Below are 16,255 nucleotides of genomic sequence, written 5' to 3'. Positions count from 1 at the left end.
TTGCCATTTTGAATAGGAAATGAGGTAATTACAGTTTAGATGTTTTTAAATTACACTACTCAGTAAATTTCTGGATGGAGAATTGAGCTGCTCTTGGGCAATGATTAGGATAGACTAACTTTTAAAATCTTTAAATTGTTACTTCTCATTTTCTTAGTAGAGTTAAAATATTTTTATCATTTTATTAATCAACTTATAGTTCAAAAAATTAATTAGTTCCATAAAAATTCAACTTTACACGGGTAAGTAAAAATAATGAAAATCCATTCTGCATTTAATACAGATACAATAAATAAAAGAAGTTTTACTTGTGATTACTGGATTGAATTTCTTGTTTTGGGTCTCTTGGTCCTTCATCATCTTAGAACCTGTAAATCCTTTCCACAGCTCACTTTTATTAGGAGAGGAAAATCAGCTTTTGAACCCTTTCAGGTCTTTAAGAACTTTAAATAAACTTGGCGTTGGACTGATCAAACTGAATAATTTGAAATAAAAGAAAATACCTGCTTTGCACCTGTGGGGAGGGCTAAAGCTGTCAGAAGTTGGTTTAATGCTTCCAGACATCAGTGCACTAAGCTCTGGTAATTTCCAGCTTGGTCGAGGGGATAGACAACAGTAATATTTTGCCACAGTTACTTGATGTATAATGTTTGCTTACAAGATTGGTGAGGTGTTACTTGAAACTTCCTGTAGATTTTACATTGAAACTGGAAATAGGTTTCATTACAAGAACTCCCCTCCCCCCTCCTTTTAAGTTGTAAATGTTTGGTTTGGTCAGGATGTTTCCTACTGTAATGTTGATTTGTGGGCAAATACTGATAAAATTGAACCATTTTTCTTCATAAATTTATATATATATATACACACACACACGTAAATAGTTCTGCCTTTTTTATGAAATGTACAACAGTAACAAAACCAAAAAGTAAGTAAAAGTCTGATTTTTCAGCCAGAAGAAAATATGCTCAAAGCACACTCTTACTCTTGGGCTTTCATGTAGTAGCCTTTTCATGTGGAAAACATCATTGCCTTTTATTCTATTTTGTAGTTTACAAGTTTCTGAAAAATTCCTCCTGCTTCCTGTTGTGGTGTTCTCATTTCTGGAAGGTGGATGATGGGCCAATTGATTTACTTTTTTAAAAGGAATTTTTTATTTTCTGGGCTCCAGTCTTTGTTTTGAATACTTCATTTGCCTTTGAGGAATTGTGTGCCTTGGTGATACGGTTTGTGGGAAGGTTTTAGAAGTTTCTTAGCTTTGTTGCTTTGAAAATACATGAGAAATGTATTTGAAATCAACTATAAAGATATTGTCTGCAAAACTGAGTATATTAGAAATGTTATAATAGTTTTTCCTGAAGATGTCTGGTATGATACTAAAATTGAACATCCTCTGAACTACAGCAGGTTGAACTGTAAGCAAAATCTTGCACTCCTAATTACACTGTGATTTTGCTTATTAAAAGATTGATTCTGCAATGTGTAGGTGGATCTTTGCTGTTGGGTGGAACTTACTGCAGTTTGAAAGTATTTAAGATGTAATAATCTATAAGTTAAATGCATTAGTATTGGGGGAGGAAATTTCTTATATGTTTGTGGTTTTTTCACCTGTGTTCATGAAAATGTTTTTTTCAGAACTCATCTAGGAGATGTTGAATTTACTCTTGTTAAAAAAATAAGCAAAATCTTGCACTCCTAATTACACTGTGATTTTGCTTATTAAAAGATTGATTCTGCAGTGTGTAGGTGGATCTCTGCTGTTGGGTGGAACTTACTGCAGTTTAAAAGTATTTAAGATGTAGTAATCTATAAGTTAAATGCATTAGTATTGGGGGAGGAAATTTCTTATATGTTTGTGGTTTTTTCACCTGTGTTCATGAAAATGTTTTTTTCAGAACTCATCTAGGAGATGTTGAATTTACTCTTGTTGAAAAAAAAGATGTTTTTTAAAACTGAGTCTTTTCAAGCCTTCAATGCCCCAAAAGCTTCTGCAAGCCTATTGAATGACTCCGAGGTGGCTGCTAATTCTGCAGGATGGAAAGGGAATTTAAGGTTCCAGTTATGTGAAATTTTTGCTCTTCATTAGAAGACTTTTAAGATTTGGCATGGTTTTGGATTGAAGTAGTGGGGTATTATTGGTGGGTTTTCCTAATAAATTATGGGATGGGGATGACTGTAGATGGAATAGTCAAGTATGTGTGTAATGATTCCAGTTGCAAACTTTGTTTCCATCTTAAATTATGGACTATGGACAAACAATGAGAAAATACTTCCTTTGGAAAAATAACTTCAAAATACTATAGGCAGTAGGAAAAAAGTTTTGCCACTACTCCTCATGCTTACTGTGGGTGAGAAAATAAATCAGATTTTGAGCCTTATGATGTTTCTTTTTGAAACTCAATAATAATTTGGATGCCAGGCAGAGTCAGGAGGAGAGGGTCTTGAGTCTTTAACAAGCTTTCTCTGAACCTTGGTTAGTGAAATTAAACAAATTTTCAAAACCAGACATTTCACTAATTGTGCAATAGCTTGTTGAAAATACAGTTTCTTTACTCAAGAGTCTTGTAGATAAATGCTGAATTTTAAATGTTGAGAGTCTTTAACAAGCTTTCTCTGAACCTTGGTTAGTGAAATTAAACAAATCTTAAATTTTCAAAACCTGCCATTTCTTTTCACTAATTGTGCAATAGCTTGTTGAAAATACAGTTTCTTGACTCAGGAGTCTTGTAGAGTAGATAAATGCTGAATTTTAAATGTTTCATGTAAACTAAAATCTTGGCTCTTCAAACTTCAATATCCATGAAAGACTGAGGGAAGGTTTTTCTCTTTGTATATTACTCCAAAGGCAGTCCTGCAGGCTTTCCTAGTAACCACGTCTGCTATGTTTCTAGATTGAATACTTAATCTTGTTTTCATGTGGTTTACTTGGAACATCCTGTGCACTGTGCAGAAGAATACAGATTAGGAGATAGAAATAATACATTCACACACATCATAGTAGATGTGCTTATGGGCAAAGCACAATGTAAAGCAATTTTATCAGCTGCTGTATGGCATGACAGACTTTACAAAGGAATTTGAATATAGTAACGCAGCACAGTTGAAAGAAGAGATGTGAGGATGATTTCATCCCACGTAGATGGAAAAATATATGTGTGTAAAAAAAAAATGCTGGTAAACCAACTTCTTTACAGCTTTAAAATGTATGCTAAAGCATGATGCTACCGTTTGGATTGCAGTGTTAAAATGTGTATTCCGCAGTACCCGGGAGAGGTCTCTGTGTGTTTTCTGCCTCATACATGGAAGACCAGAACTATTAATACCGATGTAAATATCCAAATTCAGAAGACGTGCAGCTTGTTTTATGGTGTGGGCATCTAGCCATTTATCAATCCTTCCAGGTATAATCAGCTCGAAGGCTGGAGCAGAACCCTTCCAGCAGCCTGCTTTTCCTGCCAAAGAAAATTCCGCCACTGAATTGGTGGAAATTGCTGACTGGTCACCTAGAGACTGCTTCTTATTTAAGTGGTAAAACAGTTTTTCAGCTGCGGCAGCCTGTGCTGCAACTCCTCTGCGCGCACAGCAGTTGTGAATTGAGATAGCAGAGAAACTATTCATCCTACTCCCATTAATAAAACAAAAGTAGGTGCTAGTAGTAGCATGGCGGTTGTCCATTAGTTTGAATTTCCTAATGGAAAGTGCAAAACTGCAGGAAATGCTTTTCTTTTTATCCCTTCTTGCTCACCCAAGGCAGCGCCGGAACATTTTTTATTGTAATTTGGCCGATGATTTGGGACGCTCAAGGCCGGGCCATTGCAGCGGCGCTCCGGAGGAGCTGCACTGCAGGGCCGCGGGCAGCGCTCGCGCGTTCTCCCGGCCGGATTCCGGGAGCTGGCGCTGCTGCTGCTCCGTGCCCGACTGCAGCAGCGGCAGGCTCCCGGGAAGCCCTGCGTGCAGATTTACCTGGCAATCGCCTTAAGGGGACAAATTTAGTTTACGGCAATCCGCGCTTAATCTGCCGGAGCCGTGGGCGCCTTCGGGGAGAGGGCGAGGGCGGGCGGCTGCGCTCGGGGCTGGCTCGGCAGCCAGAAACTTCTGGCAGCTTCCCGGCTCCGGCCCCTCCCCTTAAAGCGGCAGCTCCCCGGAGAATCGCTGGTGCCCGTCTGCCCACCCCAGTGAGCCGAGCGAGTCACCCGGGCGCCGGCTTCCCCCGGCGGCCTTGCCGAAGCTGCAGCATGGGCCCGGCTGTGCCCGGCTCCCCGGGCGCGGCTCGAACCGCCCGGCAGCGCTCGGCACGCCTGCCGCGGGTGCTGATGAAGGGCTCCTCACGATCCCTTTCCCAAAACAGCCTCTCCGTGGCCCCCGCCGGGCGGTGGCCGCGGGGTGCAGCCCTGCCCTGGTGTCCGTGTGCGGACGGATGGCTGGCTCCCCTTCGGCAGCCTGGCCTCGGTCGTTCGTGCAGGCAAATACTGATTCCTCTGGGAACCATCTGTCAGTGGTCTCCGTGAGGACCTACAGTGCTAAACAAGGAAACGAACAAGCCGAGATAGTGCCATCAGCTTCACTTTTCTCCTTACAGTGTGAACTCTGAGATTTTCAAAAGGGTACATATAGAGAGATAGAAACATTGACAGGATATCCTGGGGTGTGTATTGAAGCTGCTCGGAATGAAAGAAGTTCATGATCTCATTATACATGAATGATGGCCTGTGCTGGCCATAGTTTCAGTTTTGCTGTTGACAGAAGTTTACTGATTGTAAGCTGATTGTAAGAAGTTTACTGATGGCAGACGTTTACTGATATGCTCCTGAAACGATGATTCTTATCTTTAAATTACAAAGTGTAGGTGATTATGTTCACATATAAAATGTAAATGCCAATTCACATTATCTTTTAAAATAAAGGCTGAGACAGCAACGAATGAGACTAGTACAGTTTTGTTTTAAGAGGCCTTCAAGAATTTTAGGAAGCCCAGAACTTTTTTGAATTATAGGGTAGACACCACCTCCCCCACCACCCTTTTAGTATCACTGCAATTATGCTTGTTAAGATATTTTCAGTATGCTTGCAGTACCTTTCCCAAGATTAGTGGACTGTCAAATTCTAGCAGCATTTTAGCGTACTGGTTGGTTTTTTATTTTCTGGAAACCTGCTGTGAAAAGCCTAAAAAAAAAGAATAAAAATGAATCCTAATAAAACATGTCAAAATGAAATAGACAAAGATGCATTCAGTCTGGGCATAAGGGCATCTAATAAGTGACGTAAGCACAAAGCAGGGAAGGGATAACAGAAAGGTAAAAATAGCTGTATACTAATTTTTAATCTCTTTGATGTTGGTGGAATTGAATAAAACCTACTTGAGAACAGGTGACTCAGAGTTGGTGAGAATGACAAAGTCAATTATCTTAAATTAATGCCAGACTCTGATAATTACTTTTTTTAGTTTGCATTCATATAATGCATCACATTTTGTTAATTATTTTAACTTGCCACTTTCAGCTGTTACTCTGTCACAATGAAGGAAGTATCTTGGAAATTTCAGTTAAGTGATGTAGGTGGGGAGAAAGCCCATGTAATTTGTCTTTCAATGGAATAACAAAATTCCAGGAAAAAATCCGGTATGTATCCATTCAAGATTTCAGATACTGTTTTAGCAGCTGTTACTCTGTCACAATGAAGGAAGTATCTTGGAAATTTCAGTTAAGTGATTTAGGTGGGGAGAAAGCCCATGTAATTTGTCTTTCAATGGAATAACAAAATTCCAGGAAAAAATCCGGTATGTATCCATTCAAGATTTCAGATACTGTTTATAATATAAACAGTATATAATGATTTATAGTGGCAGTTAAATTAATTTCATAATTTTTCTCTCAAAAGCCACTCCAATACTGTATTTTTAGTAAACATACCTACATTGGTAATCAAATAGTCCATATGTTGCTGTTCTTTAGAGTAGTAAATATTAACTAATTTCAGTGAAAGGAATAAGAGTAATTTCAAAGGACTTAGGCTAGAGATTGAAATTAACTTGTGTCTTAGTAACAGAAGTTCTTACAGATTGTTTTTTGAATGAATATTCTTTCTGGAAGAAGTTGTTAAGACTACGTTACAGTAGTGATAAAGTAATGACAATACTGGTAATTATGATCATTATAAGGATTTGAAGTCCTGCTTAAAGTTTGGTTGTTGACTTGCCTGTTCCTCCACCATAAATTTTCAAACAAAGACCAGAGCTTCAAATTTTCTTGGTGCTCAAAATTCATTTTTTTGTTTTAGTGTCAATAGCAGTAAAGAAAAAGTGTTCTATATTTTTCTCTAAGTTCATCTTGACATTGTGGATTGGTCTTTCTGATAATTTTTTTTTCTGTATTGGAAGTATAGACTGACACTGACAAACCAGCTCTTTAAGTTTTGTTTATAGTAGAACCATAGCTGTGTGCATCTGTGTGGACCCATCTGGGGTCTTGCCAATCTTGTTAAAGTACTTTACAATTCCTTTTAACTTTGGAAGTTGAACTGGCATGAAATGCTATCACCCCTGTAGTGGTGAATGAGTTTTTTCACTACAGAGTGCAGTGGAGCAGGAGGGATGCTCCTGTTCTAGAATTTTACTGTCTTTGCAGGAGAGTACATTGCTGCTCTCCTCTGCTCAGATTCATATTGTGGGAGACAATATGGTTTACTTCAGTGCAAGTGCTGACCAAAATCAAATTTATCACCAGCTGAGTCCCTCTTTCAGCATCCATCCAAGTGCAGCAAGAGAAAAGCATGGCAGCTTGCCTCAAAGGCAAATACTGTTGGGCAAGCAAGGAGGGAATGAATTTCAGAATCCCAACACGCTTAACAGATTCCTTGTTAATCTTAATGGAGTTTTATTGGTATTAAGCCTGGATTAGGAAAGGATAGGTGTTCATGGATATACCACCACCAGTGTAGTATATCCTACTACTCTGCATGCAGTCACATACCACACATGCAGGGAGAGAGACCAGGGGGTTCATTCATGCTTCTGATGATCTTAGAAAGTGCAGATTGATAATGATTTTATACTACTCGGAAATATATTCTATTGCCTGCCAGTGAGAGAGAGGCTGGAACAGAGTCACTGTAAAAAGCATCATTAATAAGGAGTTAACCCTGTAGCATGTAATGTTTCTCAATTTCAAGTTTTATAGAACTTAAATGTCTGAAATATTGTGCATTGAAGCATTCAAGTACACATTTCAACACGCTTAACAGATTCCTTGTTAATCTTAATGGAGTTTTATTGGTATTAAGCCTGGATTAGGAAAGGATAGGTGTTCATGGATATACCACCACCAGTGTAGTATATCCTACTACTCTGCATGCAGTCACATACCACACATGCAGGGAGAGAGACCAGGGGGTTCATTCATGCTTCTGATGATCTTAGAAAGTGCAGATTGATAATGATTTTATACTACTCGGAAATATATTCTATTGCCTGCCAGTGAGAGAGAGGCTGGAACAGAGTCACTGTAAAAAGCATCATTAATAAGGAGTTAACCCTGTAGCATGTAATGTTTCTCAATTTCAAGTTTTATAGAACTTAAATGTCTGAAATACTGTGCATTGAAGCATTCAAGTACACATGCCTTCTGATGTATTGGAACTGGGAGCAGCTAGTAGGAATTATCTGATGCTGAGTGCAAGCACCTTAGTCTCAAATAGTACCAGTCTCTGATGCCTGTGAAGATTTATCTCTATATTTTTTCAACAGAGAATCTGGATGTGCCAGAGATGCCCCTTTTAAGCTGTGTTTGAATGTATAGGGGCACAGAAACACAATGTGGCTTCGATAAGGGCTTAAATGTCTTTGCTTTGCTCTTGTCTGGGTCTCCATGGAGGCTTGCAGCTCTTGAAAACAAACCTCACTTCTCTTGCATGTCACACTCTGCCTTCCCTCTTCTGACCCAGAGTCGATGAAGTGATACTTCATAAGTGGTTCAGTTATCTGGAATCTCCTCACCCAGGTTATGCTAGGAGAGGTTGTGTGAGAGAAGATGGACTTCCTTTGAAGGAACTGTGCCTTCGTGATCTCAGTATACTGATTTGACCTATGTTCTCTTATTTCCCACCTCTTCTGTTTCTTATTTCCCTGTTTGGGTGTCACTTGTTCTGTGTTTCATGTCACAGAACCTTGCCTTTTGTCTGGACCCTTCACCTTCATTGTGGTTTAGTCTTTGTTAGTCTCCTACTGTAACCTTGTCTGTAGGCTGCTCTCCTGATGAGCATCGCCTTTATCATTTACTTTCTTCAAAAGTGAAAAAGCAACGTCTCCTCAGAGTTGTTCCATTTACTCATGAAAAATGAACCTTATTTATTTGAGGGAAATAAACATCAGTGTCTTCATGTGACTTAATCAGGTTTGAAGCAATTTAAGGAGGCAGTAGAACACTTGGATGGTCTTCACCATTGCAGCAGAATTGATCACCTGCTAAGTCTTCAGATGGTGCAGAGGCTGGAAGCCTGTGTGGTGCTTGTTGTAGATAACTGTGGTATCTGTTTATTGTATTTATGACCTTATATCAGGAAATTATATTTGCATATTATGAGATTGTATATGATATTCATTGTATTAGCTTAGTGTGGTGTTCTGTGTTTCTACTGCTGTCAATTTAAGTTTCATTGGGCTGTATTGTAATATTTTGTCCACAGAAATTGGTGACACTATGGTAGCTGTATTGCCAGTGGTCAGTAATTAAAAAGCAGTTGTTTTCCTTTCTGTTCCAGGCAATTGATGAGCCTCCCTATCTCACAGTGGGCACTGATGTGAGTGCGAAGTATAGAGGAGCCTTCTGTGAAGCCAAGATCAAGACAGCAAAAAGGCTTGTCAAAGTCAAGGTATGCGGTTTTCCTGCAAGCACTTTTTTGAGGAGGGGTAAAAAAGTGGTTAATGTTCATAATGGTGCAATGTGAAATTTCTTTTTAGTCTCAGGACAGCTAAGAGTCTATCCTGTCCGTGGAGGCTGGTATTACAGTTTTTGAAATAACAGTAAGCTTATTGTTGTTGGGGAGGGAGGGATTCTCCCACTCCCACACAAATATATATGTTCTGTTTCTGTCACTACTTTGTCATCTGTGTGTTTTTGACCTTCAATACCGTAGGCTAACGTTAAGTAATTGATTAAAATGTGACAAATGTACGCTTATATATGGGACAATATTGCCGGAAAATAGCTAAGACTACTCAAAGTAGACTTTAATATGATATCTTTTACTTGAGGAGTACAGGGCACTGCAATTTAGCCAGGTAATGCTTCAGGAATAAGCTGAAACCCTTCTGCCTTCTAAAAACCACTTGGCATATTACAGAGTCTTACAGAGTAGCAAGCCAGGGATCTCACCTAAGCTTTATGATAACCAGTTAATGACTGAATCAATATAAGCCACATGCAGGACAATTAAAAATTCTGCAAAAGGATTGCAAGATAAACATTTTAACATTCCTTGAAAGTTTAAAGTATCATTTCTAGAAGTAAAGAGAGCAATACCCTGTGTATTTCTGTTGGGATAATGTTGCCCTAAAAACTGATTTGGGAGGAGGTACTATTTTTCTGCTTTGCCTTTTAACCTCATATAGAAACATTGCAGAACAAGGATCAAAACCACCTAGAAAATACAAGTTAGATTGTTGCTCTCCAAGAGTTATAGTGGCAGAATATTTTTCTTACATCTACTGTAAATTTACGTGAAAAATGTGTGAAATGTGAGTGGCAACAACCTGTTATTGAAGACTATTGCACGCTATAAACTACTGTGCATCATTTGACTCTGCCCTCATGCTGTGGCTGATTTTTGCCTATATTGTGTCTGAGGAAATGAGCAGGCACTCTCCATAAACCCTGGTGGGAAGGTCTATTGTCACTTATTTGATAGTAGTGTTAAATACAACATGAAGATTTTAGTCTTAAATCTGCCATAGGAGTAAATCAGTGGTGTTTTCATTTCATTAGTTAAAACTCTAAATAGCATGAGCTGGTCTATGCTTTACAGTACCATTGGGTTTAAGTGATTAGGTATTGCTATTTGAGCTGTTAAGCATCAGTATTTAAGTACAGGAATTTTGTTTTGCCTAGATCAGTGAAATCTTAACTAATTTTGGTTCTTTGGGGGACTTCCAGTCCACCTCCTTAGATGACCACTTGCTATTTATTTTTCAGTGCTAAGTATTTTCTTCTGGGTTTATCACTTGAAGTTTGGTCACTGCAAGATTTGCAGAAAGATCTTGACATGAAATGGAATATTTCTATGAATTGTTTGTGGAGATTTTGTACAAAGCCCTCGGGATTCAGTTTTGTGTGTGTCTTCTCACTGTTACTGTATTGCTTAGAGCAGTTTGGCCCCAGTTGCTTTCTAGAGTAATGTGGTTGAGATTTTTGTATGTAAGTGCTGTAACATTGTAACATCTGTTTACATTGTTTTTTCTCCACCAAGAATGTGTATTTCTTAAATTTAGCAGTGGCCCTCTGATTTTCTCTGGAAGTCTGTTTAGCTCTTCCTGGCATGTGCATACTTTCCCCACTATTAGCTCTAACAAAGATTCTGATTAGCAGCTGTGCTTTGTCTGGAATTTTGGTAGTTTATCTGCTGCATTATTTTTTTTCACTTGCTGAATGGGTTTCTTTTGGCCCCAGTTTATATTTTATGCCTTAGTCTTCTAGAACTACTAGAGCAGAAGGAAAGTCAGTTAACTTCATACTGTCAATTTTAGTGTAAAGCAGTCATTTAAGTTTATAACTAGATATTTTGCTGAGAAAGTAGAATGGCAACAAAATTCTTTCAATATGGAGTATTGTAATCTTGAGACAAGTAAAATATCTAATTGTGTTTCTTTTTATATGCTTTCTTCTTCTATTGGATTCTGCTTCGTAGAATATTTTGAGGAGATTCCTTCACATTAACTTTCCCATTACAGCATAATTTAAAAACTTCATTTAATTTAATACAGGTGCTATGTATTTAAAATTTCAGTGTCAATAGGTACTGCATTTGGCAGTTTGGTAGTCTTTGGCAGATTCTGCACACAGTACAGGGTTCTGCAGTAACATATAACAGCATAGGACACTTGCTCATGGAAAGCAGCACTTCAGATTTGCCTGGACTTTTCAAAAGTGTTGAAGGCAGTACAAATTTGACTCAAGGGCAAGACTTTGGTTGTTACAGGAGTGTCTACTTTATCAGTTCTATTATAGTTTTATTTAGAGAGTTATTTAAGCCAGTTTATTTTGGCAGCATCTCTTAAAACAATTAGAAAAATCATCCACCACCACTTGCATTTGGGCACCCTGCGTAGAAGTTTCAGAATAAACGGTTTTCTTTGTAGGCCTTTATTAAACAGAAATAAGTAAAGCTTCTGCTGTAATAGGACTTACTAGGACTGTCTTTTCAGGATGGTGAAGAAAAAAGAAATTCCACTGAGTCTAACCAAGTTGATGATGTGCTGAATATCTTAATATTTTGCCTGAGCCAGAAAGGTTTCACATTGCTAAATACTGTGAGAATTAAAATCCACAACTAGTAAATACTGACATCACTTTTCTCTTCCTCAGGAAAGACCAGCAGTGTCACACTGAGTTTGGAGTTTGAATATTTATGTTAATAACCAGTATTTTTGAGCACATATGAATATCTCAAGAAGCAAAAACTGTTGGTATCAAAACTCTCTCCACAAACAGTCAAAGCCCCAAGACATCTTTAAAAAGACAAACCATTCTGGAATACACAACAGCAATTTGCTTTGTTTACCTTTCATAGAATACATTGTGGCTGACTCCTGTTATGAATAGAGTTCCTTTTTGCTGCAAAATACATTTAAGGTCATTTCAGAAAGTAAATAAAACCAGATGTCTCTAAATCAAAACTGATGTACTGGGTATTTCATACGAGCCACTAGTGACCCTTGGTTTCAGATTATTTTGCATCTTATCTGAGTTTTGGATAATTTTCTAGATAAATTCCTGCAAAGAGAGAATTAAATACCTGTATCTGTCAGGATGAAGTTAGGAGAGTAGTCCTTGCTCAGTTAATTCCTAACCTGAATCCTTTGTCTAACTTTTGGTTACAAGATATGATTTTATCTGTGTGGTGGACAAAGTGTTTGCCATCAGCAAGTGAGATGTGCAGGTCTAAAAAGAACACATTCTCACAACTGTTTGTGTTGCTGTAGTTGTGACTACAAGAAGAATAGACAACTATTCCATTGAAGTAACACCTGGAAGGGGCAGTGTAGCATTTCAGTGTATTTGTTTTCTAATCAGTCGAGATGGATTGTCCTTAGTCCCGGTTTTAGCTTCCATTCTTGGCAAAACTCCTTAAAATCTGCTCTCTGAGAAGGCTGTGTAGGAGAGTTGATGTTAGAAAACAATGTGGTTCTGAAGGAAACTTTGCTGTTCCTGTGTGTTACAGTGAAGCTCTCAACAGCAGTGTGAACTGGTTCGTGGGTACACTTGTGAAACAAGTCCAGACTTTTGATGTAGGATTGCTGTAGCTGAGAGCTAGTGTTACACAGCTGGATCTCATGTTACATTCTTACTTATTTCAAGTACTTAGTAAAACATCATCTACTTCAACATCAATATGCCAAGAGAGTCTATTCTCATGAACATCAAAACATCATTTGTGTCTTAATAAAGGTACATAGGTACATAAAATGTAATTCCAGAATTTTCTCAGTTTCCTGTAATTTTAAAACTGGAGTGGAATAAAACTTCAGTTGTAATTAGTCCTATGATTTTGGGTGTAACCAAGTTAATTGTGAATGAAACAGAAGGTGAATGTCTGTAGCACCTGGTACAGATAACTTAATCATGCGTTTGAATTTCCAGACCAATTTTTTTTTTTCTGAGGACAGAGTGTGTAGGATTAAAGATGACAATGGTATCTTCATGGGAATTACAGGGGAATATAATTTAATATGTTTACAGGATTTACTAACTTCGGTTTTGAAGGACTGAAGAGTTAGCTGGTTTTACATTTTCTCCCAATTAACTCTGTGTGTAGGCTAGACTGACATTAACTGAAAGCCTGTTTGAGTTGTTCATTTTGTTCAGTCGACAGCAGTGTCCTGTACTTTTGTGAGTCTTTCAACTGTGAGGTGAAAAATGCACTTTTATCAGCAAAAGATAAAGGTGCTAAAACTGTTTGATTTCAAAGCATTGAAATATAAGTGTTTCTTTAAAGTTGTACTCAGAAGTCTTGAAACTTTCTCCTTTCTTGCTGTGGTACTAGAGACATTCAAATAACTTAAGAGAACTGCAGAGATAATTTTGAGCCATTAGACACTTTTGTCTGTTATTTCCTTTAGAGATAATGATTCTATTGTGAAAGATAAAAATATTTTAGGAGATTTGATAACTAAGGAATTAGTCCCTCATATTTCTAAAATATATGAATAAGACAGCTTTCAGCAAGCGGGATGATTATGGTGATTAACTGTAAAATGGGAGTAAGAGAAGGGCTATTGACGTTTGCATGTGCTTATGCTGCTCAATTGTATCAAGTGATTGTCAGTTGAATTATATTTTTTAGGTGACCTTTAGGCATGATTCTTCAACAGTGGAAGTGCAAGATGACCACATTAAGGGTCCCTTAAAGGTAATAAATGTGGTTTATATCTTCCTAATGCTTTGAAAAACATTTTTCTTTTCAGTATTTGACATAAATGTGCATATACGGTATGGGGTGAGAGTAGAAGGTTCAACTTATTACACAGGCTAGATAGGATCACAAAGCATAAAAGGTAATGCTACAAAGTTAGAGATATATACTCTTCATGTTAGATTTTGTCTTTGTAGTTAAAGGGGATACAGTGCAGGCTGGTGCAAGCCTCTTTGTTCTTTTTGCCTTAAAGCTAAGAAGTATGGCTGGCACTGATTTTTAGTCACCATTCCTTTGGAGAACTCGGCAGGAGGATTTGATGGGAAAGCTCTTATACAAGAGAATGACATCACTCAAATTGGTTCTTGTTCCCCACCTGCTGGCAGGAAATAATCAGCTCAGTTATTTGGCTTCTTTTAAAGGACTGAAAAAAGTTTGAGAGATACAAGTATATTCAAGTGAAACTGGAAAAACATTTTATATTTGACATGGAATAGGCTAAAAGTTGTCTCTGTTTGCTAATACAAAATCATTGATTTCATTGCCTGTTTTAGAAACTCTCCAGTGCTAAGTGAGTTCTCTATTTTAGGTAGGAACTGTTGTGGAAGTGAAGAATCCAGATGGAACATACCAGGAAGCAGTTATCAACAAATTAACAGATGCAAGTTGGTATACTGTAGGTAAGAGAAAGATTTATGTATTTGAATAAAACTTCTGACTTAAAAATATGCCTGTGACCTGGACATGTCCTAAGCACGGTGAGAGGGATTTTTTGGAGATGTTTAAGTATTCAGAATTTCTATGAAAAACCTTTAAAGATAAACTTCTTATTTTGGGTTTTTACAAGAAACTGTGCTCTTTATGATCTGAAACTGGGACATCAAATAAAGATGCTCTGTATTGCTCTATAACTGGTGACTGCTTCTTATATTTTAAATACACTTGTTAAATATTCTGAAGCAAAGTATGTTGTCACATGTCCTTAAAAAAAAGTTAAGTGCTTTTAAAACACAAGCTGCAACACATAATTTTCCCCACTCCCAGACTTAGCCCTTACAACAGCTGCTGTTAATATATACTTAGCTTATTATAATGTGGTATTTCAGATGTTTGATAATATACCACATGCTCTATGTCCAATAGAGGGCGGAGGTTTTTCTAAATTTACATAGTGGAAATGTATTGATTTTTGAAAAACTACATAGCCCTTTCCTGGGTAGATATGGGAAGATGAAGACTAGATCTTGACAGGATTTTAGCAAGACTTTTGAGGTATGGATTATTGTTAGTGAGGTGATGTTGAACAACTAGAGAAAGAGTTTATTTTCCTTAGTCATAGTCCTTTCAGAAGAGAATGGAGCTCTAAATTTACATAAGACCTTACAGATAAGTGTTGAACAAAAAATGTCTGTTTTCCTGTTCAAAAAGTAGAATCTATTAGTAAAGGTGCAGCTGGGTTAGGTTGGGGTGAACCATAAGGTACAAAGACAAGAATTAACATTATAGATAATGTTTTGGTAATTAGTACAGAAGTGGATCAGATATGAGAGCTTTTAAGAAGCAAATGGTATAGCTGGTGTTAGAACTGTGTTGTATGTCTCTGTTTATGTTTCTGAGAAAGTGTGAGGTTAGCAGTTCAGCAAGAAGAATAAGATAGGAATCCATGCATATTAAATTTTGAAGGTAGATGTCACAGAGTTGCAGTCAAAGGAGATGTCTGTCAAAAATCCTGAACTTGGGAAATAGGAAGAAGTATGGGTTTCAGTCTCAACTCTTGCGTTTTGTAGATAAAAGCAGACAAAAGCATGTTGGCCTTGCAGAATTGGTGAAAGCAGCACAGCTGCTGGCAGTGTAGTGCACTTTGGTAGAGAACTGACTCTAGCTGTGGATGATTAGAATAATCTTTGTCAGGAGGGTGAGTGGAATGAGATGAGAATTACCTTTACTGACAGTGATGACTTTGCAGATCTGAGTGAAAGTCCTGCTGTAAGATATAGCTGCCATTTACCAGATTCCAGAATTGACACTCATCTTAACTAGCAGTTACCTATTATTGTCCTAGCACTAGCTGAGGAGCCTCTAATTATTTGCACTCTTAATGATTTTGTGAATAAAATTCCTATGATTTGGTGAAAAAACTTTGTGAAGGCATAGATCCATCTGAAGTACCTTTCCAAAAGTTACTTAAGACCAGGTGTGCCCTTGCAGCAGTATCTGTGGAGGATTAACCCTTTGAGGGCTGCTTGAGACCTCTTAACACTGAAGAATGGGCAAAGTTGCTTTGAATGTCCCTGTATGTCTTGTATTCATAAGGTGTTGACTGAATAGAAATTGTGCATCAATTTGCTTACATGTTTTTTTTGGTGCTACTGCTTTTCTACCAAAGAACAGCAAAAACTAAATTTAAATTTTTATAAAAATCCAACTAGTATAGTCTTTTAAAATTAGTATAGTGCTGTGTGTGTAATATATATATATATGCATAAAACTTGTAAATTTAATAGGCATACATATATAAATAAATGTATATATATACACACACATATAGATACATACATAAGTGTCCTTTGTTTTGCCTGCTCTGTGAAAAATTCTCAAAGAATTCAAGGTATTTAAGTCATGGTAACTAGATACTGTT

The 16,255-nt window shown here is 37.5% G+C and overlaps 1 protein-coding gene across 5 annotated transcripts in view; it reads left to right on the top strand.

Annotated features, from left to right (window-relative positions):
• ARID4B (AT-rich interaction domain 4B) overlaps nt 1-16,255 on the top strand; it is a 90,937-nt gene that overhangs the window by 23,212 nt on the left and 51,470 nt on the right. For all 5 annotated transcript variants that reach the window (XM_039707122.1, XM_039707120.1, XM_039707121.1 and 2 more), the window contains exons 3-5: nt 8,752-8,862; nt 13,549-13,614; nt 14,207-14,297. In XM_039707122.1, coding sequence (XP_039563056.1) covers nt 8,752-8,862; nt 13,549-13,614; nt 14,207-14,297 — 268 coding nt within the window. The remainder of the gene's footprint in view (nt 1-8,751; nt 8,863-13,548; nt 13,615-14,206; nt 14,298-16,255) is intronic.

The sequence above is a fragment of the Passer montanus genome, unplaced genomic scaffold, assembly GCF_014805655.1.
Source record: "Passer montanus isolate IOZ18808 unplaced genomic scaffold, ASM1480565v1 scaffold2, whole genome shotgun sequence".
NCBI classification, from domain to species: domain Eukaryota; kingdom Metazoa; phylum Chordata; class Aves; order Passeriformes; family Passeridae; genus Passer; species Passer montanus.
The sequence above is the reverse complement of the archived record's forward strand: the minus strand, read 5'-3'. Positions and strand labels throughout refer to the sequence as shown.